Source organism: Notechis scutatus, chromosome 12 (assembly GCF_049901735.1).
Source record: "Notechis scutatus isolate UNSWTSFEM ecotype Mainland chromosome 12, rNotScu1.2, whole genome shotgun sequence".
Taxonomy (NCBI): Eukaryota; Metazoa; Chordata; class Lepidosauria; order Squamata; family Elapidae; genus Notechis; species Notechis scutatus.
The window spans coordinates 3070616-3093172 of NC_142020.1; the positions used below are offsets into that span (position 1 = coordinate 3070616).

The window sequence follows — 22557 nt, forward strand, 5'->3', positions numbered from 1 at the left end:
GGGCGCCGTGCCTCAACGCCTCACGAGCTCCCGCCGCGTTGATTGGCTGGGAGGCGGGACAGGGCCGCCTCTTGCTCTGCTGGCGAAACCTCCGGAAACCGGACCCGGCGCCGCTGATTGGCTGCCCGGGGAGAAAATGCGCGCCGGTTGGCCGAGCCGTTGGCTGTAACGCCGTGCAGGCCCCGCCCTCGCAGGTGAGCCGTCCTCGTCTTCCCGTTGGCTGAGCGCCTGCCCGGCCGCGCCTGCCCGCTGGGACTGCGACGAGGCTCGAGCGAGCCCGCTTCCCCGCAGCGCCGGCCCGTTGTTATGACGACACGGCCGTAAAGCCGCCATCTTGGTGGTTGCGGCGCCTTGCGACATGGAAGCCGCGATGGCAACGGGCGCTGGGCCGGCGGGGCTTACGGCAGCTGGGCCACGGGGACGCGAGGGCGCTGCTGAGGCGACGGCGGCGGGCGGCCTCCCTCAGTCTCCCGCCGCCGCCACCTTCCTCAGCCTCCCGACGCCTTTCGAGGAAGAAGGTACTGCCGGCCGGAGGAAGGCGGGGGAGGCGCCGCTCAGTGACGGTGTTTCAGGGCCTTCCGGGAGAAGCGGCGCCTCGTCTTCGCCGCGGGGACGGGCCTGTCTTCTGAGGGGCGAAAGGCGCCGCGGCGGCGGCTCCCATCCACGTCATGGGGCCGGATCGAAGCGGCGGCGGCTCAATTCTATACGGAACCTTCCGGGGGGGTGTGTGTCGTCGGTCTGGCGGCGAGGCGCAGCCCCGGTCGGTTCCTCGAGCTGCGAAGAGTTGCTCTCTGCGGCGGCCTACCTCGCAGGGGTGTTGTGGGGGCGGAAGGAGAGAGCGCAGGCAGATGGGCCAAGGGGCAAGCAGGGAATAGGGGACGGCGCCGCTTCCCCGGGGTGGCGTAGCCCCGAGAAAAGAGCCTTCCAGGGTAGGTAGGGGGTGCCTGGCCCTTTCTGCTGAGGGCCTCCCTGCTTTTGAGCATGGATTTCTCCCCCCCACCCCCAACCGGGCTGGTGCAGGTGCCAGGAAGCTAACAGTGACAGGGTTGGAGGGTCCTTGGAGGTCATCTAGTCCAACCCCCTGCTCTGGCAGGAGAACTCTACTGTTTCTGATTAGATGGCTGTCCAATAGGAGGAGATGCTCTTCCGACTCTTTCTGGGGCTGTATAGGGGTGGCTGGCAAGGGAGCCTTTCTCAGGCACCCCTTTTGGGAGACTGAATCCCAGCCTGGCCTGAGCTTGTTTCTGATTGTTTAGGCCGGATCTTGATCACCGTTCTTGCCCTGGTCTTAAAAAGATGCTCTTTCAGAGGCATTAGCTCCACAGTTTGCTTTGGAATGATTGACAGTTGTTTAAGCTGTTGCTACTGTTTTATTATCCCAAGCTTGTAAAGGTCCAAACAAATACAGTTGCTGTGATTGGTTATTTGGGAATCTCCTTTTCACGCTGTCTTAAAAAGCGTGACAGGGTTCCTTATTTTCTTGCCTTCTAGATGAAGATGATAGGCACAAATGTGGTCGCTGCCAGTCCGAGTTCACTTCTTTGGAAGAATTTGTGCAGCACAAGCTGCAGAAGGTTTGCCAGAGACCTCAGGATGCAACCGCAGCAGCAACCCAGGCAAGTTTTCTGGAGGCAGCATCTAAGCTTGCAGGACATGTGATCTCTCTGGGGACCAGGCTGGGGGTGGGTGGGTTTGCAAGCTGGATAAATTGTAGCTTTTGTAGGCTCAGATGGGTAATGGTTGCAAAATGCATCACCTCATCCTTAGAAGAAACATTAGCATAAGACACGGGAGATGCTTTTACCACTTCCAGCATTGTAAATTTTATATTAAAAATATATTTTGGAACATCCCTACCACAAGAGGTATTTTCATATTAAAGCTCCATTTGTTCCATCAGGTGATTTCGCCAGTTGAAGCAGCTATAACTGTAGCTCATATAGTTGTTGAAGCAGCTCCAATAACAGAAGAAATCGGCCATGTACCTGAAATTGTAGGTAGGTCTACCAGCCACTTAAAAGTTATTTTAGGCAATCAGTAAGCCTGCTGCAAGAGTTTAAGGGGGAGGAGTGTAACGGAGGAAGAGTGAGTGCTTTTCATGCAAAAGATCCCAGATTCAGTTCCTGGCATTTAGGAAGGAATCCTCTTGAAATGTTGCTGCTGTCAATCAATGCTGGCAGTGATGGATTAAAAGATAAATGGTATGGTGCCATGTGCAGCAATTTGTTGTGACTTGGTAATTTTCCATTATTTTGAATAAACGTAACCGTCAAAAGTCAGGTCCTCTGAAGGTTAGATAAAAACATGCTCTTCACACAAAGTGCAGTGAAAAGGAAAATGTCATGCTACGAATTATTAAGATAAATAATATCTTAAAGTTGTTCTGTAAATCTATGTTGGTCTAAGGTTATTGGGAACTGGGGAAAACCCAGGAGAGAGAAAACAAAAATTATTTTTTCCTGAAGAAAAATAAAGATTTAAAGCTTTTTTAATTTAGAAAAGATATGACAGAACATTCTTAGACCACTTTATGTTTAAAGTGGAATGAATGGGTAGGAGTCATCCAGGTCCTTTTCTCCTGCTGAAACTTGAGCATCGAAGTGCAAGTGGTTGCTGGAATAGAACAATGGTTGCTTTTCAGAACAATGTCTGATTGTTAGATGAGATGAGATGAAATGTATTGGTAGATTCACAGAATGTTATTTGTCTACTGATTTTGATGTGATCCAGAGTAAATTCATATGAACATTGCATGGAAGTGCTTTCTCTACTGACAACCCTTCGTGTTCTGCCAAGGCCTACAGAGGGATTTTCTTCAGTCTGAATGGCAGAAACTCCATCATGGGGGGAGGGGGTGTTTGTCCAATATGGCCACCCAAAAAGTAGCAATAGCTGGTTATGGAACATGATATTCTCTAAAGAATCTAACTGGCTTTGGGCCTCTTTGCAGGTAGTGGGCAAATCAAGGAGGTTGTTGTAGGTGAAGATCATGTCTTTGAAAGCCCCAATGGCCACAGTGATGAAGATGGTGGAATTACTCAGAATAATCCAGAAGGCCCAGGGGAAGGTGCTTCTCTGGAACTTATCAAAGTTAAACTGCTGGTTAATAAGGAAGGTCGTTACGTCTGTGAATTATGCCACAAGACATTTAAGACGGTATGTTAAGGATTTTAGCAATGCTCATGGTACTGTTAGATAAATGATAAATAAGATGATGCTATTGAGATACAACAGTTCTTGCCTCTGGGTAAGAAAAGGCAACAGCGTTATAGTTTGAAGTGTCGTGTTCTTAAAACTAGCCCCATGTCTGGCAGCACCATAAACCTTTGTGTCCTTTGGTTCTAGGCCAGCATTCTCAAGGCTCACATGATCACTCACAGCAGCAGGAAGGACTACGAGTGTAAGTTATGTGGGACATCTTTCAGGACCAAGGGCTCGCTGATCCGACATCATCGTCGTCACACAGGTAAAGAGAGGACTTGGTTATTGAGCAACGTTCAACAGTAGGACTAAAAAGAGCACAGGGGAAGACATTGGGGGTTAAATGGTATTTAAACAGCTAGGATGAGGGATTTGCATAAAAGGATTCCGGGATTAATTCCTGATGCTTAAGCATTACCTTGTCCTCCATGCTCCTACTGTTGAAAAGCTATATATAGGTCTCCCAGCAAATTTACCCTTTTCTGAACGGTTGGCAGCAGAAACTTCACCTAAGAGACAGTGGAGCCATGTTTTTCTACAAAGTAACTTTCCTTTGGTTTCTCCAGATGAGCGTCCTTACAAGTGCAAGAAATGTGGGAAAAGCTTCCGGGAATCAGGAGCCTTGACTCGACATTTGAAATCCCTAACGCCATGCACTGAGAAAATCCGTTTCAATATGAACAAAGAAATAGTTGTTAGCAAAGAGGACGTAGCCTCAGGTCAGTGAAAAGGCCTCCCCTGCTCTTATCCATATGGCTCTGCCTTGCCTTTCGGGGGGGGGGGGGGGTGGAATAGAATTGATACAATTTGGCATCAGATGTGAGGATGGGCCCAGAATATTGATGCAGTAATAATTTACATCGAGGGTCTTCAAACTTGGCAAGTTTAAGACTTGTGGACTTCAACTCCCAGAATTCCTGAGCTAACATGACTGGAGAAAAGGAATTCAGGGAGTTGAAGTCCACACATCTTAAAGCTGTCAAGTTTGAAACCCCCCGATTTACAGGAATTATTTATGAATTATGATTCAGTGGAATATCACTAAACGAGGAAACATTAATTCACAAAAGAAAGGAAGGAAAAAAACGGCCCAATTAGTATAATGCAGGGGTCCCCAAACTTGGCAACTTTAAGTCTTGTGGACTTCAACTCCCAGAATTCTCCAGCCAGTATAGCTGGCTGAGGAGTCCTAGGAGTTGAAGTCCACAAGTCTCAAGTTGCCAAGTTTGGAGACCTCTGGTATAATACCTGATAGAAAAGGCCTGTTTTATTCAGAATGAAAGGAGGAGTTAGGAAATTGTGATTTGGACATCTATACAGAGGAAGTGAACCCTGGGACAACACAGTGGTAAGACACTGATGAAACAGATCCATTTGGATTGAGCATGCATTCCGAAAACCCCATAAATCTGGATCTTGCCTACCCAGAGTCATCGGTCTGCACACCAGAAATGGACTTGGAGGGTCTGTCTTCTGCCAGTTTCCATAATGGGATGCTGAAAGAACTGGCTGTCCTAATCACGCCATTTATGGAAGGAGGCTTTAGGTTCAGGAAGCACGTTGCCAGGGCTTCAGGTGAAGAGATTAGTGAGGCAATAAATAGCACCAAAAAATAAAGGGTGACGGATTTTGATTGATGCTAATGACCAAGACAGAACAGAAATAAGCCCTGGGTCACGCAGAGCACTCTGGAGGACACCACACACATTTCAGCAGGGACGGATCTTTACACATCTAGCCACAGTAGTGGCCAGTGTCATGGACTGTTTTTGTTAATGTGCTGTGTGAACCCAGGAAATTTGATTTCGGCATGTTGTGCAAGTATAGAACATGTAGTAATTCAGTATCCACTTACTCAAATTGATGCACAGGCAGGTCAAGGAATGAAGAGACATGGCCCAAAATTAACCCTTGTCAGCCCAACACTCTGTACTATAAACTAGTTTTCCATGCTTAGCCAGGCTTCGTACAAGGTCTGGGCCTCTGGGGAGATCTCTTGGGGTTTACCTTCTCCTAGTTCAAGTACAGTCCGGCACCGTGTCAGGATTCTGCCATGAACTTGTAATGAAGCCTTAGGCAAGCATTAATCTCTGGTCCATCAGAGAACCGCGCTGGCATCCCCTAAAGTTCATGTGAAAGCATCCTCTGAAGGCTCGGGTTGCCTTGTGTGCCTCTGGCAGGGCAGTAGCCCAACTTAGCCAGAGGGAGCGACTGAAGTGCTTGGCTTTGCTTTCTTCCCTTGAACTCAGTCTCTGATGGCGCTCTTAGCTATGCGCTGCTTTTCTTGAAGGGGCTAGCAACTCCAGCAGTGAAGCCATCCCCTCGCTGGCAGCTCCGTCCGTGGAGACCTCCCCTGTAATCCACCTGGTGACGGATGCAAAAGGGAATGTCCTCCATGAGGTCCATGTCCAGATGCAGGAGCTCCCCGTCTCAGAAACCAAGGCATTAGGACAAGAGGTTAGTGCAATCTGTGGGTGGGTGAGAGATGATCTTGTAACACCCAGGAGAAGGGATGCTTCCTACCCTGGTCATTGTGCCAGAAAGCCCATAATAACAACTCGCTGCTTGAGGTTCATCTTGTGAAGGATCTGCAGTGCATTTCAAACTTAAGCCGGCCAAATAAAACTCTCAGAGCTCCAGACATAAGTCAGGAAGGAGAACGACATTTCGACGGGTTCCTGAAGTCAAAACTATGAGAAATGTTGATAGGAAAGAACAGCTTTTGGCAACTTGTGGGATTCTAGGTTCAAGTTTTTTCTTCCCGCTTAGCTGTCAGCTGTCACCTCACGCTTGTGCTTTGCTATCGTTCGGTGCCAATGAATGCCATGAATTCTAGGGGGACTGAATGGGAAGGGGGAGGATGGGAGGGAAACGAAAATTTCACTGCCTCTCCCTGAGACGCTGCTCCACAGTCAACCAGCTGGGAACAGAATGCAGCTGCATGCCAACCCACACTTGGAGCGACTGTTCGAAAAACATCTTCTTTGAATTTGATTGGACATGGTGGGGGGGCAGCACCAGGAGGCACCTAAGGGAGAGAAAGTTAGACTTGGGGATTTTGGCGTGTGAATTTCAGTTCTGGCTTTGCATTACTGTATTTCACTTGACCTCTCGTAAACGATGCCTTTCTCAGCAAATGGAGTCAAGGATGGTTCGTTCTTAGAGGTTCAAGCTGAGGCAGGTTCAAGCATTAGCAGTCATTGTTGCTGCACCCTTATTTCCTTCAGTCGTCCAGTCTTGAGGAACTGTCCCCAGACCGAGAGGACAATGAGAACTTACTGCGAGAAGCCATGAGGAATTCTGGAATCGTGATCGAGCGGGTTTCCATAGAGGAGAGTGCCAAGTCCGATGAAAACGGCATAGCTGGAGCTGCTGAGGACTTAAAGGACAAAGAGGTGGAAACATCTGAGAAATTGTGTGAAGAGCAGTATGTGGAAATTGAGCACCTAGAAGCTGTAAGTTCATCCTTCTTCCTTTAAATGCAGCCTGCTTGGCTTGCTGCCAAGCGTGTCTTTCATGGTCTGTACTGTGTTGGGCTGTGTTGGTAGGGCTGCGTATCAGAACGGGACTCTTGAGTTTGCTTTAACTTTCTCTTGTAATCTCTTGGTCAAATGCGCAAGTAATTTATGCTGGGCTCCCTTTGTTTCATAGCCAGATCCTGAGGCGACCCATGAATGTAAGCGACACGCGTGCCCTTATTGCAGCGAAACCTTCAAGGAGCAGAGTAGTCTCGACCTCCACATCAGTGGACATCTAGGTAAAATGACATCCTGTGAGGCCTCTTCCTCCAGGGTCCTGCAGGCAAAGTCCTTCCCTGGGGTTGTTTTTGTGTGTAAAAGCTGAAGTGGATGTCAAAGACGCTTTCCAGGCAAGCCTCGACTTACAGCCATTCATTTTGCTGGAAACTGGCATTTACTCCCTGCAAATGGATTTGCCTAACAAAACACTGCAAAAGTCAAAAAAGTGGGTGCAGTCACGTGGAGATTTGTTTAATGACTGGCATGACTTATGGCTGTAATTACACACTCAATGGTGGTTGTAAATCAAGGATTTCCTGTATTCTAAATAGGGTCTAACCAATGCAGAATAAAGAGGAATAATGAGTTCTTTTGATTCTGACCCTTCTGTCTTTCTGTTGATTCAGCTAATCATATTTTCTTTGTGGTTATATCACTTTGTAAGTTCGTATTTATCCATCAAGATCCCAGACCTTTCTCCTTTTTGGTGTCCTTGAAGCCCCTGAAGCTTCCTATCAAAATTTTGGGACTTTGTGTTTGTTCCTGTTGAAATTCCTATTTTGGCTTTTGCCCTTTGCGTACTAACTTCTCCAGATGAGTTTTGCTAGCTTCTATTGGTGCAAAAAAACTTACTGCTAGGAGCAGTTTTAAATCTAGTTGCTGCACAGCCAGATACCAGGTTTATGTTTGAGCTAAACATGTAGTTGTCTGCTTGAACTAAGCAGTTTTCTCAAACTTTGAAGCCAATTCTTCATTTTGGTCCTGGTCATTCATACCCAGGCAGCAGTAATTGTGTAGTATCCTCTCCCGATCAACCCAGAGCTTAAAATTAGGTGTGGGGGAGTTCCCTCTTCTCCTGCATCCGTCCACAGGGCTGTTGCTGTCACAGGCCAAATCAGAGCCCTTGGAAGACTGGAGTGTTTCTTTCTTCGCCTTAGCATTTAATCTGCGTGGCTCTTAATCTGATATTCCACATGTTTAGAGCAGAGGTCTCCAACCTTGGCAACTTTAAGACTTGTATACAGACTTCAACTCCCAGAATTGAAAGCTGGCTGAGCAAAGCTAGCTGAGGAATTCTGGGAATTCTGGGAATTCTGGGAGTTGAAGTCCACAAGTCTTAAAGTTGCCAAGTTTGAGGACCTCTGGTTTAGAGCAATCAGACACCATCAGATAACTGTTCCGTTGTCTTGTCCCAAAGGTATTTGGACTTTCTTTGTTTTTCCTTAATGATGTTTCACTTCTCATCTAAGAAGCTTCTTCACTTCTGACTGAATGGTGGAGAATGGAAGAATTTATATATCCTTGCAGTTGGTCATTAGTTTTTTTTTTCTGGTGACCTCAGTGACTCTCAGAAAGAGTCCTAATGAGCAGATGACGGCAAGGAATATAAATCCCTCCATTCTCCACCATTCAGTCAGAACCAAAGAAGCTTCTTGGATGAAAAGCGAAACATCTTCAAGGAAAAAACAAAGTCCAGTTGCCTTTTGAAAAAGCACCTTTGGGACAACCAGGATTGTTTGGATGACTGAGAATCTCCGTAGACATTCCTTTGTCTTGGTTTATGAGGAATGTAGGTAGTGCAGTCATGCTTGCTTGGCCAGGCCTTGTTGAACAGGCCCATAGAAACTCATCTTTAAAGTTGATAAAAGTCCTGGGTTTTCCATTTGTAACCATTTTTGTGTGTGTACTATCTCCTTTTATTTCTTCTTCCCCCCAAAAAAAAAAAAAAAGACTACAAGTCTTTTACATGTGAGGAGTGTGGCAAAGAATTCACCAAAGGATACTTGTTGAAAAAGCATCAGGAAGTGCATGTGAACGAACGGCGGTTCCGTTGTGGGGAGTGTGGCAAGCTGTATAAGACAATTGCACATGTGAAGGGGCACAGGCGAGTGCATTCTGACGAGCGGCCGTATCCTTGCCCCAAATGCGGGAAGAGGTACAAGACCAAGGTAGGAGCTTCGTACCTTTGGGGATCCCTGTTTCCTAAGACTTTGTGTGTTTGAGCCTTAACTGTTGCTGAACCTGTCTATCTTAGATGTTAGTCTGTCTTAGTATTGATATCATAGCCCTGATCAACTGATTTCTATCAGAAAGCAGAAGCGGGAATCTCATGAAAGTGGTGACTGTTTTGGACTGTACTCCTGTAGTCTGACCAACTCCCCACTCAATAAGAAAATTATGGCCATTTCATGATGCATCGGGTTTTTTAGACAGACCTGTCTGTCTATCTGTCTATCCATCTACCCATCCTTCCACCCATAAAAACCCAAAGGGTGCTCGGCGATACCTGTTCCAGCAAGATTATTTGCACTTGCTCCGGAAAGATAGGAAGTTTCTGGCCTGAAACTGAATTGCATTTTTTTTTTGTGCGGGTTTAGGAAGGGAATATATCGGTTTTTAAAAATCAGTTTTGGAAAACCAGCAGTTGTGTGATGGATTTCAAAGATCAGTCATTGTGCAGGGTGCCAAGATGGCCGACTGCCTGGGCAGCGTTTATTCTTTTATACCATTTTTGCAAGCAAGGAAGAGTAACATATATACAGTATTTGGATTGGAGAATAGATCCCACATGGGTGCAACCTCCCAACCAATCCTTAATACTAGTGGTGATGTTAGTAAATGAGATCACCTATATGTCTGGAAAGTCCGGGACTTCCCACCTTCACCAAGATATAGGGAATGAAATCATGCAAGTAGCCAAGAGGCCCCATATAGGTTTTAAACACTGCGGTTTGCTGCTAGCATCTAGCGCCATCCATAGGATCTCAGTAGCTACTACAGTTGTGGAATTCAAGCTGACTCACACGGTCCTCTTTCCCACAGAATGCACAGCAGGTTCATTTCCGAACGCACCTGGACGAAAAGCCGTTCGTCTGCCAGTTCTGTAACCAAGGCTTTCGGGAAAAGGGCTCTTTGGTGCGCCACATCCGTCACCACACGGGCGAGAAGCCATTCAAGTGTTACAAATGCGGCCGTGGGTTTGCGGAGCATGGCACCCTCAATCGGCACCTGAGGACCAAAGGTGAGATGGAGGATGGCTTGTCTCAGAGATAGGTGTGTGTGCTCCTACTTCTCCCCTGGCTTCCAGTAGAGAAGCTGGGTTCGTTGCCCTTCCGTCTGTCTCTGTCCCCTGATCTCTTTCAAGTGCTACGGAGCTGCTGCTGCTATGAAGCATTTTTAGTCCCAGGGGAAGGTAAGTAAAGAGGCTTTGAAGATGTGGAAAAATCTTGAGCCTTACTTACTATGTTAATGCACAGCAAAATATTTAGATTTTTTTTTTTAAAAAAAAAAGTTAATTTGCATATAGCAATGCAATAAATCTGGTGTGCCTTGATACAGATGACTTGACTTACAACCATTCACTTAATGGCCATTTGAAGTTTCAAAAGACTGAAAAAAGTGACTTAGGTTTCCACACTTAATGACTGACTCTGGTCACGTGATCAAATTTTGAGTGCCTAACCATTGGCCCATGTTTGTGCCAGTTGCACTGCCCTGGGGAGATGCGGATCACCATTTCTAACCTTCTCAACTGGCCTCCAGGAAGCAAAGTCAATGGGGGAGGCCAGGCTCACCTAAGAACGGTTAAGTGATTAAGTGATAAGTAATTCACTGTTAAGCAGTGGTTGCTTAACAACCGTGGCAAAAAAAAGTTGTAAAATGGGACCTAACTCGTTTAAATGTCTTGCTTATTTTTTGGAAATTTTGGATGCCGTTGTGATCATAATTCGAGGACTATCTATATGGAATGACTTAACGGTCCTGATAATAATAATAATAATAAACTATTAAGTCGAAGACCAGCAATAGACAAAATTATCACTATTTACAATAGTGTTATTACTACTACTACTAATAATAAATAATAAGGTCCATAATAATAAAATACATAGTATCAAACAATATGGCTCTTGCCCTTGGTTATATGATGGGAGAGCGGGTAAGTTTGTGTGTGTAAATATAAGATTCTCTAAAAATTGTTAGAGATATCCACAAGAAATTGGTGCAGTAAACATCTTTTAATTCTGTATTGGATTTTCCTTGTGGTCGTTGCAGCTGCACAGAATTTTGCTACGCCACGCGTGATAGCCGGGTTTGAGTCCCAGAGGAGATAATCTACATAAAAATTGTCCATCCTCCCTGGTAATCTTTCTAATAAGGGGAGAATATGCCTTGACCTAAAAACTCTTAACTTACAGTGCAATAAAACATGTGTGATATCTTCGATTTCTCCTTTACCACATGACTTAAGGGTCCAGTTATTTAGGTAAGCAGTTCTTCTGCACATTGACGTTGACCTTAATGGGGAAAATCCTTCCTGCTGTTCTTTTAATTGCTGCTGAGCTGTCTGTTTTCCCCCACCTTCCCCAGGTGGCTGCCTCCTTGCCTTGAAAGAAGCTGAGGAAGCAGTGGGGTCAGAGGAGGGCCAGTCGGCTGACCGTTTGGCTGCGACAGTCATTTCGGAAGATCCCCCTACGGTCCTGGTGGAGTTTTCCTCAGTGGTGGCAGATACACAGGAATACATAATTGAGGTAAGCACGTCTCCCCGGGGAAGCCCTTTGAAAGCGATTAATATCCCAGCACTGGAGGCTTAACGTGGGCCAAGAACTGTGGAGACCCACCGTGCACCCTCCTGGACAAGATTAGGAAGTGCCTAAGGACTGGGCCTGCCGAGGAGGGGGCCGCAGCCCTGAAGTGTCTCTGAACGGCTGTGCGTTCTTTCTTAAAGACAGCTGCTGAAGACCTGGAAACCAGCGAAGCTGCTGAGATCATCGAAGGAACCAGGCACGAGGTGGGTTGCTCTTCAGGAGGCTTTCTAACGATCGCTGTTTTCAGCGCTTCAAGGAGCCAATCCTTCCCCCAAGTGCTAAATCCCCAAGCCACAGGACCTCCATAGGCAAACAGAGCGTGGCATGAATTTGGCTCTGCTAAGTCCACTGAGCTAATCTCTAGCTTAGTCTCTTCATCCACCAGCTTGCGGTAGGTATAGGGACGTCTGCCGCCAGCCACTTTCCTTCGAGGAAATTCCTTTCTGCCCCGGTTTATTTCAGGAGCCAGCTGAAGCTGGATGGCCAGTACATTTAAATTTTTTTAAATAATAACTGGACAGAAAGAGGCACATTAAAAGGCTGATTCCAGGATGTTTCTCCTTTATCGTTAAGAATTCAAGCCTTAATAAATGTAATAATCTGGGATGAAGAATTAGAAGGGAATCGAGGGTGAAGGGAAAAGGTAAATGGTTGCTCCTGAAGTGGCTAATCTCATCACCCGTCCCTTCCCGGCCCCCCAATCCTGGATCTCACACAATGCAGTCACACAACAAAGTTTCAAGATTGAGATTTCTGGTCCTCAAGTTGGATATCCCTTCTTATTTGGCCTGGCTCTCAGAAATGGAATTGCATCTCATTCACTGCATTTCAGATTGTGTGGGAGTGTCTTGGAAGATGAATAATATTAGGGAATAGGAAATTATTTTTGCTCCGAGGTCTCCGGTTTCTCCTTTAGTGTGAGGCAAACCTAATAAACTGGACTGAGAGTTTCTACTTTAGAATTGCCCTGACAGAAATAATGAATCCTTTGTTGATTAGCTACATTTCAGTTGAATGTGGTGCTGAGACTGAGGTGGAGCCCCTTTCCTGTTTTTAGGGTTGAACAAGAGGGTCAGTATTGATGGCCTGGGATCCAAAAATGCACTGCAAGTTCAGCCTTAGAGCCACTGCTTGTGTGTGGACTGGCTTTCCTCCACAGTGAAGATTTTAAACTGCACTAAGTAGCAAGATGTAACCCTGCTCCGAAGTGCTGGGTCTCAATGCACAGGATAAGCAAAGACAAACGTACCTTGCAGATAACTAACAATTTGAATTGGTCTCTCCACACATCACCCTTTGTGAAGCGTGCAAACCAGCGTCTGCATTTCCTGCGAGCACATCTTTCTCCTTCTGTTCTGGCCACTTTTTACAGAGCCACGGTTGAGAGGTTTTTTTTTTTTTTTTAACAAACTGCATCACTGTTTGGTTTGGTGGCAGCAGTGCCTCAGATAGAAAGTCCCTACAGAGAGTGGTAAGGACAGTGGAGATTATAGGAAGCCCGCTTTGCATTATTCAGGATGCTGCTTATAAGCACTCTGTGCTTAGAGCTCTAAGCATTGTTAGGGACCCCACACACCCAGTTTAGGGTCTCTTTCTCTTGCTCCCCTCTGGGAGGAGGTTTCAAAGTATTTCTAGCAGGACTACCAGATTCTGGTAACAGCTTTGTTCCCTATGCCATCAGTTTTCTCTCTGTACATGTGTACACCCAAACTAGAATGTGTTGTTGCTGTGTCATATATGTGGGTACATTCATAATGTATTATTCATTCATTCATTCTGCCGTGGTTATGTAGTGTATATTGGAGGTGGTGACCCTTTGACAGCTGTATTCCACTAAATTTCATTTTAACACATGCCGATTAATGTGCATTCAAAGTGACAATAAAGTTATTCTAAGTTGCTTTTTTCCCCCCTGTGCAGGTGGACAGTCACATAATGAAAGTGGTTCAACAGATAGTAAACCAAGCCAATTCTGGCCATCAGATAATTGTCCAGAATGTCACGGTGGCAGATGACTCAACCATGACAGCAGAGGGCGTGGACCCCGACACAATTGCCATAGCAACTCCGGAGAGCCTGACCGAGCAAGTCGCTATGACCCTGGCTTCAGCAATTGGGGAAGGGGCTGTGCTGACCACGGAGGGCGGGGGGGAGGTGGAGGAAGCCACCGTCACCATGGTGGCATCCGAAGACATTGAGATAATGGAGCACACGGGGGAGTTTGTGATCGCAGCCCACGAGGAGGATGACGACCTAGAAGTTCAGGCTGTGATTGTCTAGGGCGCCGGGAGGGGGAGGAGAAGCTTTTCAGAGTGGCAGCCTGGCTGCACCCAGGTCCCAGGTCACGTGACGTCGCCCCAAGAGCCAGTTTGTGTGCTGCTTCTCACGCCGTGTTCACTGAGCAAGTGATGAATGAACAAGTGGCCACGTGTTCTGGTCAGGGAGAGTACCTGGCTCTTCTGGGTGTGGCAACCAGGCAGTTGTCGAGTAAAGCACTTTAGAGTAAAAAAAATATTGCGTGCAGGGATACTTAATGACGTGGCAGTGAGAGGTTTCCACGTGTGGGAGGAAACTCGGCTTGCTTTTTTTCATAGGAATGTGGGTTTTATCATTTTAGAAAACCAGTGGCTTTATTTGCATTGCCAGAATACTCAGAAAGGCCACACTGTACATTTTTGCAACCATGTAGCTTTTAATTATCTATTGTCTGATTTAACTTGTAAATATTTTTTTAAACAAAACACTTTTTTATATTATTGTATTCTGATGTAATTAAAGGAGAGTGCTGAAGGCTTCAAATGTATCAGTGGTTATTTCTCTCCCAGGAATGTCTGTCGGTGTAGCAGGAAAAGGAATTGTGCAAGAGGCCTCAAACAGAAATTTAGCCCTTATAATTTAAGGATGGGAGGGACCCAACCATAGAATTGTCTTCTTAGAAGTTTCAAATACCCACATAATGCAGTTCAGGGCTTTGCATAGTTCCAGTTACCTGCAGAACTAGCTCTGGAGTGGGCCTTGCTGGTAATTTGCAGCAGGAAATGAAATAGACGTAGGCCTCCACTCACGTCACCAAAAATATGTAATAATTTATAAAATATGTAGTAATAACAATACAGACAAGCATTCATCATATAACACTCCAAGACTTAACCGTAAAAATCCATAAAAAGACAAGTATAGAGGAGATGGCAGTATTTGGAGACGGCGGACTAGGAGAGAGAGAACTGGAGAAAATACAAAGGCACGCAAATAAAAAAAACAGAAGGAGAAACGAAGGAGAACGAAGATAGTCCCAACAGTAATAGGCACCTTGAGTGCAATCCCAAAACCTCCAGAACAACACTTGGAACATGATTGATAAAAGTCCCACCAGTCAATTGCAAAAGGCAGCTTGACTCAGAACGGCTTAAATCCCGCAATGAGATCTTTTAACACCCTCAAACAACATCTGCTTTTCCCAGGTCCTTGGGAAGTGCTCAATAGGTGGATAAAAATGCCAAATTGTGTCTATAAACAAACTGCCACCAATCACACCACCACAATAACAATGCATCGCCTCCTCCCCAGGGCTTTTTAGCAGGCAAACTTTTAAAAGTGCAAACAAAAATAGCACTGGGTGCGCACATTAACAAATCTAATACCTTAACTCATTTTCCGCTTCTGAATAGTCTAGTAGACAATAAAAACTTCATTCCATGAAAAGTTAAGTTTGTAAGGCGCAAACTCTTGTTTTGCCAGCTCCACAGGGGCAAGGCTTCACTTCCTTTTCTTCACAGGACTCGTCAGAGGCCTCACAATTTCTGCCAGATTGGCCCAGACTCCTTTGGAGTAGATATTTCTATAGCCTTCCTGTCTGCTGTATTGCTCTGAGTATGAGTGCGTATATCTTGCTGATTTAAACCATTCGTTGCTCGTCTGGTTGGTCAGTACAAGGTACAGGATGAAGCAGAAATAGGAGCCCAGTATGACCAACAGAAGGATGACAAAACCCAGCATGAATACAATTCTAGGAAAGGTCAGGAAAAGTTGCTGCGAAGAGAAGGGGAGAAAGAGTTAAAATCCAGGTGCTCAGGATCTCCAGGTACACACACCCCCCTAGTAATTCTGGCAAGTAATTCTTTCTGGCAACCTCATTTACAAAATCTGAGTTAGAAGAGACCCCAGAGCTCATGTAGTCTAGCCTTCTGCTGAAGCAGTTTGGTCATATGGCTATCTCCTGTGAGGAAACATCACACAATGGTTCTATTGGTTGAGAGCTTTTATGGTGATGAAAAAGTAAGCAAAATCATTTACAACCAATTCCCACAACACTGCCAAACTACTAAGACTGTATGGACTGTTGTTATATGGATGGTTTCCTAGTATGATTTGATTGCTTATTGTACTCTATGACTATTATTAAGTGTTGTACCTGATGATTCTTGACTTTCGATGAATGTATCTTTTATATATACAAAGAGTATTTTCACTAAGACAAATTCCTTGTGTGTCCAATCACACTTGGCCAATAAAAGAATTCTATTCTAATTCTATTCTGTATTACTATTCCCAATCCTTCCTATTACCTATCTTCTTTTCTACTTACGACTATATCCTTGTCGCTTGAATCTTTATGATTTATATTGTTTTATTTAGTCTCATATGGCTTTGATTGCTTATTTAATATCCTATGATTATCACTGTGTTGTATCTTATTATTCATGATGACTATGAACATGATTTATCACTTACATCTTTTATGTACACTTACGCACCGAAGACAAATTCCTTGTGTGTCCAATCACATTTGGCCAATAAAGAATTCTATTCTATTCTAAACCATTTAACGTCCTATTAATATTTTCATGTAGTCTCCGAGACACAGACATGACTTCAATCCACTCTATACCCTCACAGGCTTCTGAAACCCAGCTCTGTATCCCCTCCCTCCTCGTGAAAAATGCACGAGTCAGCAGTTAGTCAATATTTACCTGAATCAGGAAGAAGGTATCAACTGGATGCTCTTGACCTTGGTCATCAGTATAATGTCCCAATGTAAGATTTGACAAAAGGACCACCTGGATGAGAAAGCTGGCCGTTACAGCTGCAACAGAAGCAGCCATGGAGGTCAAAGTCAGCAGGTAGCAAAGGAAGAACCGGATGTTGAAGGCGCCAATGCAGTTGTTGACCCAAACACAGTGATGATCAAAACGATGCACGCAGCCACGGCACACACCTGAGCAGAGAATGGAAGAGGGTCAACATGTTAAGAAATCATAACCAAGTCAAAAGCCAAATATGGCAGCATTTTGATCTATGGCAGGGGTGTCGAACTCAAGGGCCGTGGGCTGGATCCAGCCCACAGGGTGCTTAGATCTGGCCCATGGGGCCACCAGGACCGGCCTGCGGTGCCTCTGCCAGTGAAAATGGAGCTCGGGAGGGCAAATGCTAAATCGAGACTCTTACCGCAGTGCCTGGATCGGGCTGGCTTTCTCACTGCGCAGGTAGGGCATTCAGCATCTTGTTGAAACATCAGACCGTCGTATGCATATGCATGAAGAAAGAGAAGCTGGTTGGATTTGGTGATGATACCTTGTGGGGAAAAGCAAAGATTCTTACTATGCCTTACAATCAGGGCTGCAAGGTCTTGGCTGTTGTAAGATTTCCTTCCTGTCATGTGCCTGAAGCACTATAACGTTAACCTTGAGGGTTCAGATCAGAGACACCCTAGAGCAGGGCCCCACAAACTTAGCAACTTTAAGACTTGTGGACTTCAACTCCCAGAATTCTCCAGCCAGCAAAGCTGGCTGGAGAATTCTGGAAGTTGAAGTCCACAAGTCTTAAAGTTGCCAAGTTTGGGGACCCCTACATTATACCAATGGGGCAGTTTTTTCCTTCCTTTCTTTTGTGAATTAATGTTTCCTCATTTAGTGATATTCCACTGAATTATGGCATAAATGATTCATGTAAATCAGAGGTCTTGTGGACTTCGACTCCCAGAATTCCTCCTCCAGACAGACTTTGCCTTTCTCCAGTTTCTTTCACAACCAACGGAGCCCACTCCCACTCCCTGTCACCTGTTCGGCCTCCCCCTACGAATCAGATTCAGACAGGGGCGTGACACTTATGGACTTCAACTTCCAGAATTCTGGGAGTTGAAGTCCACAAGTCTTAAAGTTGCCAAGTTTGGGCACCCCTGCCCTAGAGATAAAATCCAGTTTTCCTCTGAAGCAAATTTCTCCTCCTCTGTACATCTGTGGGCTGTTCTTCACATCCCTTAACTGCATCACAGATATGCCCAGCTAACTGCTTTTTTGCATTATGCCTCCATCTGATTCACTTAACAACTGTGGCAAGAAAGGTTGTTAAATGGGACAGAACTCACTTAACAAATGTCTCACTTAGCAAGAGGAATTTTGGGCTGAATTATGGTCAAGGACTACCTGTATATCAGCAATCCGGCCTCTTAAGTCATACATACACCGGGTTATCTGAGGGAACGTCTCTTGCCGGTCACATCTACCTGACTCTGCGGGTCCCACCCCTGAGGGAGATACACCTGGTGGTACCCAGAAGAAGGGCCTTCTCTGTGATGGCTCCCTCTCTCTGAAACATCATCACCCCCCCCACTCCCAGAGATTAGAACGGCCCCCACTCTAGCACTCTTCCAAAAGGCACTGAAGACCTGGTTTTGCCAGCGGGTCTGGGGAACCCAGAGAGGGATGGAGCCCATCAAATGGCTAGTGTGATCTGCTATCATCAGGGCGGGAGGTGGGAGTTGATCCCCCCCAAATTTTATTCTATTGTACTTTACAAATTTATTTGATTCTTTTTGTTACTTTTTATTGTTTTTTATTTTTATTTTTTGTTTTAAATATGGTTTTACATTGTGTAAACCGCCTCAAGTCACCATGGGTGAATAGGCGGCAATATAAATTAAATAAATAAATAAGACTCCAATAAGATTCAAGCCTTGAGGTTAAGGTTCTACTGGCGTGGAAAGAGAACAAGCTCAACCCAAACCATCACTTGCCCAGTGCACAGCCAGCTGGCAGGCAGTGGGGCAACATCAACCGCCCAGGATAGGGCCAGTGTCTCAAGAGCTGAGACTGCAAGGAAAACGGCCTCACCTGGGTTACTCCTGGAGCAGAGGATGAAGAAAGCTGCATTCACAGCCAACAGGAGATAAGGAAGAAAGAGGATGAGCCTGCTGAACTGCAGCTCTTGGCAGTAGCTGAAGACTTCCCAGGTATACTCGCCATAAACCAGCCCTTCCAAGATCAAGTGCAAGACCACAAAGAAAGAATTTCTGCAGCAAGGAGAGAATGAGATGCATTTCTTCTCCCTGCTTTGAAGGGAAAGGGGACTGCCTCTGACCGGAGATGGCATATCAGGCCTCAAAACATGTTCTGTGGGTTACAATCCTAACTCGGAATTCAATACAGACACCTTAGGTGAATTCATCTCGCCTGGCAGCTGCCTTTGCACAGCAGGCCAAGGTGGGTTCTGCTTTTTGTAGGTTTAGGGTGGCGTAATTATTAATTTCTTTGGCTTGCATCCTTTCCAAAGACCATCCCCTTAGAAGCATCCAAATGTAGGAATTCTGCTGAGACTGGGTGGCCCAAAGAATTAGAAGGTGACCTAGGATCACAGAATGACTGCCATTCTGTGAGCCGCGGTGGCGCAGTGGTGAGAGCGCAGTACTGCAGGCTACTTCTGCTGACTGCCAGCAGTTCGGCAGTTCGAGTCCCACCAAGCTTAAGGTTGACTCCGCTTTCCATCCTTCCCAGGAGGGTAAAAATGAGGACCTAGATTGTTGGGGGAAAGAGGCTGACTCTGTAAACCACTTAGAGAGGGCTGGAAAGCACAATGAAGCGGTATATAAATCTGTGCTGTTGCTATTCTGTTCTAAGTGAAGAAGCTTGGTGAGGAAGGGCCTCTTTTGTTCCACAGCTGCTCTGGGAGCAGCAAACAGGAGGCTGGGAGGGTCCAGGAGCTCCTGAGAGGATGTTGTGGGAATGCTGAATGTACTACAAATATGTGCCAGGCTTCTTGCCAACACAGAAGCAATTTCTTTCTAACAACTCAAAGATCCTGAAGAAAGGGGACAATAGTCCAGCAGACCTCACCCCAAACAAAATGTAAAGATCAATGTGATACCACAAAATTGTAGGGAATATAAAACTAGGAGGTAAGTATGCAGAAGGGACGTTGCAAATTTGAACGACACGGGAAGCCATTTTAACCAAGCTAGGATGTTCCCAAGGGCCCATTAATGCCAATATTCACAAATGCCAGAGAATGTAGCCAATAAAGAAACAGACAGGCAATACCTGGAATGGAAGAGTCCCTGAATTGCCTTCTGAGCTCCCCTTTGAACTGGAGCTGGAATGACATAGGAGAATACCTGCATCGAAGGAGAAAAGGGGCAACATAATTATGTAAAAAAAGGAATAGGTGGGGGTGGGGAGCACAGATAAACACACTCGCTCACAAAACCTGCAAGATCATTGTCAGTCTTGATGCTAACCTTCAGGTTGTTAGGTGTCAAAACAGCAATAAAAGAGGCCCTGAGATGGAAAGAGTCATTGCTGAAGTAATCCTCCACATCTTTAGAAAAAGGGGGAGGACAGGGAATCAACAAGGAGAGAATGCCACTTCCCCACAGTCCTTCCAAGATATTTTGTTTAAATTAGGATCCTACATCAAATGATGTCATCTATTGAAACAGCATCTCCCAAGAGACCCAGACAGCTCCCATCGTAATAATATTTTTGGTAGTTAAAGACAGCACTGGTCATTCTTGTTGCTGATTTCTGACAGTGCTCGGGCAGGGAAAGGGTAGCCATCCTGATTCAATTTGATCTCTCAACAATTTCCAGTATCTAGCTGGAGGTCTAGCTGGAGATGATAGGTGGGCAGGGGAGAGAGAAGAAACCAGAGACCCCTCTTATGTTGGGTACAACGGGACTCAATGCTCTCATCCCTCTTGTTTAACATCCACATGAGGCCATTGGATTGTGGGATACATGATACTTAGATTTGCATCTTAAGCCACAGGCTGGCCAGGTGATGCTATCAAGATATTGTCCCAGTGTTTGAAGGCTGAATTTGTCTATATGGGGAGAAAAAGTCTTAGAAAGAAAGTCCTCTCTTTCTCTCTCATGGATCCTATTCTTTGAAATGCTCCCCTGAGATTTGCAGGGAACTCCTTCTGCTTCTTTTCAAATAAGCCTTTGACACCTGGCCCAGGTCTTGGGTTAGAGCCGGTGACGGATCTATTGTATGGTATTGTTTCAAAGTTGTTTCTCCCCTGGCTTTGTGATTTCATTTGTGTTTCCATAGCATTTGTTTTTGTACTTTGTAAGCTGTCCAAAGTTGAAACAGATTGGAGCAGCCCATAAATTTCATAAGTCAATAAGTTCATTTCAGGAAATGGCATACAAGAAGCATTTCCATCTTCTTCCACGAAAGGGGCTGATGTCCACGCTAAAGGAAATGATTCTGGGAACTTTGCTTTTACTCTTCACTAGAGCAGAGGCTGCAAATGAAGGATGGGATGGAGGTTGACATACAAAACGCTGGAAGGAGGAGCAGCTATAATGCTGGGCCTTCCTTTTCTTTCTCCCCCACCAAGGGAAAGTTAACCATCCAAAGGCAAGTGTGATGGGTGGTGTAGAAATTATCTGAAAAGTAAAAATAAGATAAGGGACTGGACCGGGGTCCAAGCCAGATGCGTGGAGATTGGTGTTGGGAGGGCAGAAACTGGCACACAGCTGGATGCCCCTTACTTCAGTTGTGCCCCTGATGAGCCTCCAAGAGAAGCTTTGCTCCCGTCGGGAGGAGACGCAGACCGCCACGCTGAGCAGCACCAGGCCGAGGTACAGGCCGAAGAGGATCACGAAGTCCATCTCGCCCTGCAAAATCCACGCACACCTTAGCAGGTCGTGGCCAGCCACCTGACTTCCCCTTCAGGCCCAAGGAGACCCGCCAGCATGGCTTCCACATCTGCAACCCTGGGGAGGGTCAGCCGGGCTCTATCTGGGTGCCCCCAGAGGGGGAAAAGCGGGCTTGGTCCTCCCCACCCACAGTTTGCATGGGGCGAGGCGGGAACGGGCTCCAGGGGGAATACAGGTAGCCCTCAACATATGGCCACAATTGAGCCCAAGATTTCAGTTGCTACATGAGACATTTAATTTTGTCCCATTATATGACCTTTCATCCCAGTTGCTAAATTAATCACCGTCGTTGAAAAACTAGTGACGTTAAGTGAATCTGGCTTCTCCCCATTCAGTCTGCTTGCCAGAAGGTCGCAAAAGGGATCAAGTGACCTGGACGTGGCAACCATCGTAAATATGGGTCAGTTGCCAAGCGTCTGAATTTGGGGAAGGCTGCAACGGTCGTAAGTGTGAAAAATGGTCACAAGTCACTTTTTTCGGCGCCGGTGTGATTTCGAACGGTCACTAAACGAACGGTTGTAAGTCGAGGACTACCTGTATCTGCGCCCCCCTCCCCCACGGCCGTTCCTGCCAGCTACACCTAAGGAGTCAGCGGGGCGAGCCAGGAGGCGGGTGGCCTCGCAGCGGGCCAGGCCGCTTCCTCCCCGGAACCCCTAGAAGCGCCGCGCACACCCGCTGCGGCTGCTCGCCTAGATCGGGGAGGCTCTCCCGCCGCCCGCTCTTATAAGCGGCAGCTTACGGCGAGGGGCGGCCCCTCATTTCGAGGCCCCTTCCCTGCAATCCCCCGAGAGGCGCCCCCCTCCCCCGCCTCGTCGCTTAGCAACGGGCCCGCTACCGGCAGTTTCCCTGATCCCCGGAACGGGCGCCGCCATGACAGTCCGAGGGAGGGCAGGGGCGGAGCCAGCCGTTGTCCAATCCGCGAACGCCGGAGCCGGCCGCCCTCGTGACGTCACGCGCCCGCGCGGGAGAAGGCAGGATGGGAATTGTAGGAGCCGGACGGAGAAGCCTCCCGTTGAGGCTGAATCGGGAAGAGCGATGGGAAGAAGAGCAGGTCGGTTTCCTTTCGGCCTCGGTCTGCGCTGTTCTTCCGCG

General features: G+C 46.5%; 3 protein-coding genes across 6 annotated transcripts in view; 2 read left to right on the forward strand and 1 right to left on the reverse strand.

The window, feature by feature from the left end:
- Positions 1 to 41: 41 nt before the first annotated feature.
- Positions 42 to 14326, forward strand: E4F1 (E4F transcription factor 1). Its single transcript, XM_026689505.2, has 14 exons — positions 42 to 518; positions 1492 to 1616; positions 1901 to 1997; positions 2951 to 3156; positions 3346 to 3466; positions 3768 to 3920; positions 5492 to 5658; positions 6429 to 6656; positions 6853 to 6958; positions 8670 to 8887; positions 9762 to 9960; positions 11310 to 11470; positions 11668 to 11730; positions 13448 to 14326. Exons 1-14 carry the CDS (start codon positions 359 to 361, stop codon positions 13805 to 13807), a joined length of 2364 nt encoding a protein of 787 aa, XP_026545290.2. The 5' UTR covers positions 42 to 358; the 3' UTR covers positions 13808 to 14326.
- Positions 14200 to 22393, reverse strand: ZDHHC4 (zDHHC palmitoyltransferase 4). 2 transcript variants are annotated; one of them, XM_026689507.2, is made up of 7 exons: positions 22301 to 22393; positions 21298 to 21423; positions 19840 to 19913; positions 18637 to 18815; positions 16973 to 17098; positions 16498 to 16742; positions 14200 to 15556 (listed from the first exon to the last, which is right to left on the reverse strand). In XM_026689507.2, exons 2-7 carry the CDS (start codon positions 21415 to 21417, stop codon positions 15284 to 15286), a joined length of 1017 nt encoding a protein of 338 aa, XP_026545292.1. In that variant the 5' UTR covers positions 21418 to 21423; positions 22301 to 22393; the 3' UTR covers positions 14200 to 15283. The 2 variants fall into 2 exon arrangements, with proteins under 2 accessions (XP_026545292.1, XP_087829254.1); XM_087973128.1 differs by lacking the exon at positions 22301 to 22393 and adding an exon at positions 21750 to 22266.
- Positions 22336 to 22557, forward strand: part of GRID2IP (Grid2 interacting protein) — a 120515-nt gene continuing 120293 nt past the window's right edge. For all 3 annotated transcript variants that reach the window (XM_087973120.1, XM_087973121.1, XM_087973122.1), the window contains exon 1: positions 22336 to 22516. In XM_087973120.1, the coding sequence (XP_087829246.1) occupies positions 22336 to 22516 (181 nt within the window). The remainder of the gene's footprint in view (positions 22517 to 22557) is intronic.

Coding starts and splice junctions, on each gene's coding strand:
- E4F1 (XM_026689505.2), top strand. CDS start 359: ATGGAAGCCGCGATGGCAACGGGCGCTGGGCCGGCGGGGCTTACGGCA. Junction 5,659..6,428: donor CCAAGGCATTAGGACAAGAG/GTTAGTGCAATC, acceptor TATTTCCTTCAG/TCGTCCAGTCTTGAGGAACT. Junction 6,959..8,669: donor CCACATCAGTGGACATCTAG/GTAAAATGACAT, acceptor AAAAAAAAAAAG/ACTACAAGTCTTTTACATGT.
- ZDHHC4 (XM_087973128.1), bottom strand. CDS start 21,854: ATGGTTGCCACGTCCAGGTCACTTGATCCCTTTTGCGACCTTCTGGCA. Junction 16,743..16,972: donor AGCCCGATCCAGGCACTGCG/GTAAGAGTCTCG, acceptor TTCTCTGCTCAG/GTGTGTGCCGTGGCTGCGTG. Junction 15,557..16,497: donor ATACCTTCTTCCTGATTCAG/GTAAATATTGAC, acceptor TTCTCTTCGCAG/CAACTTTTCCTGACCTTTCC.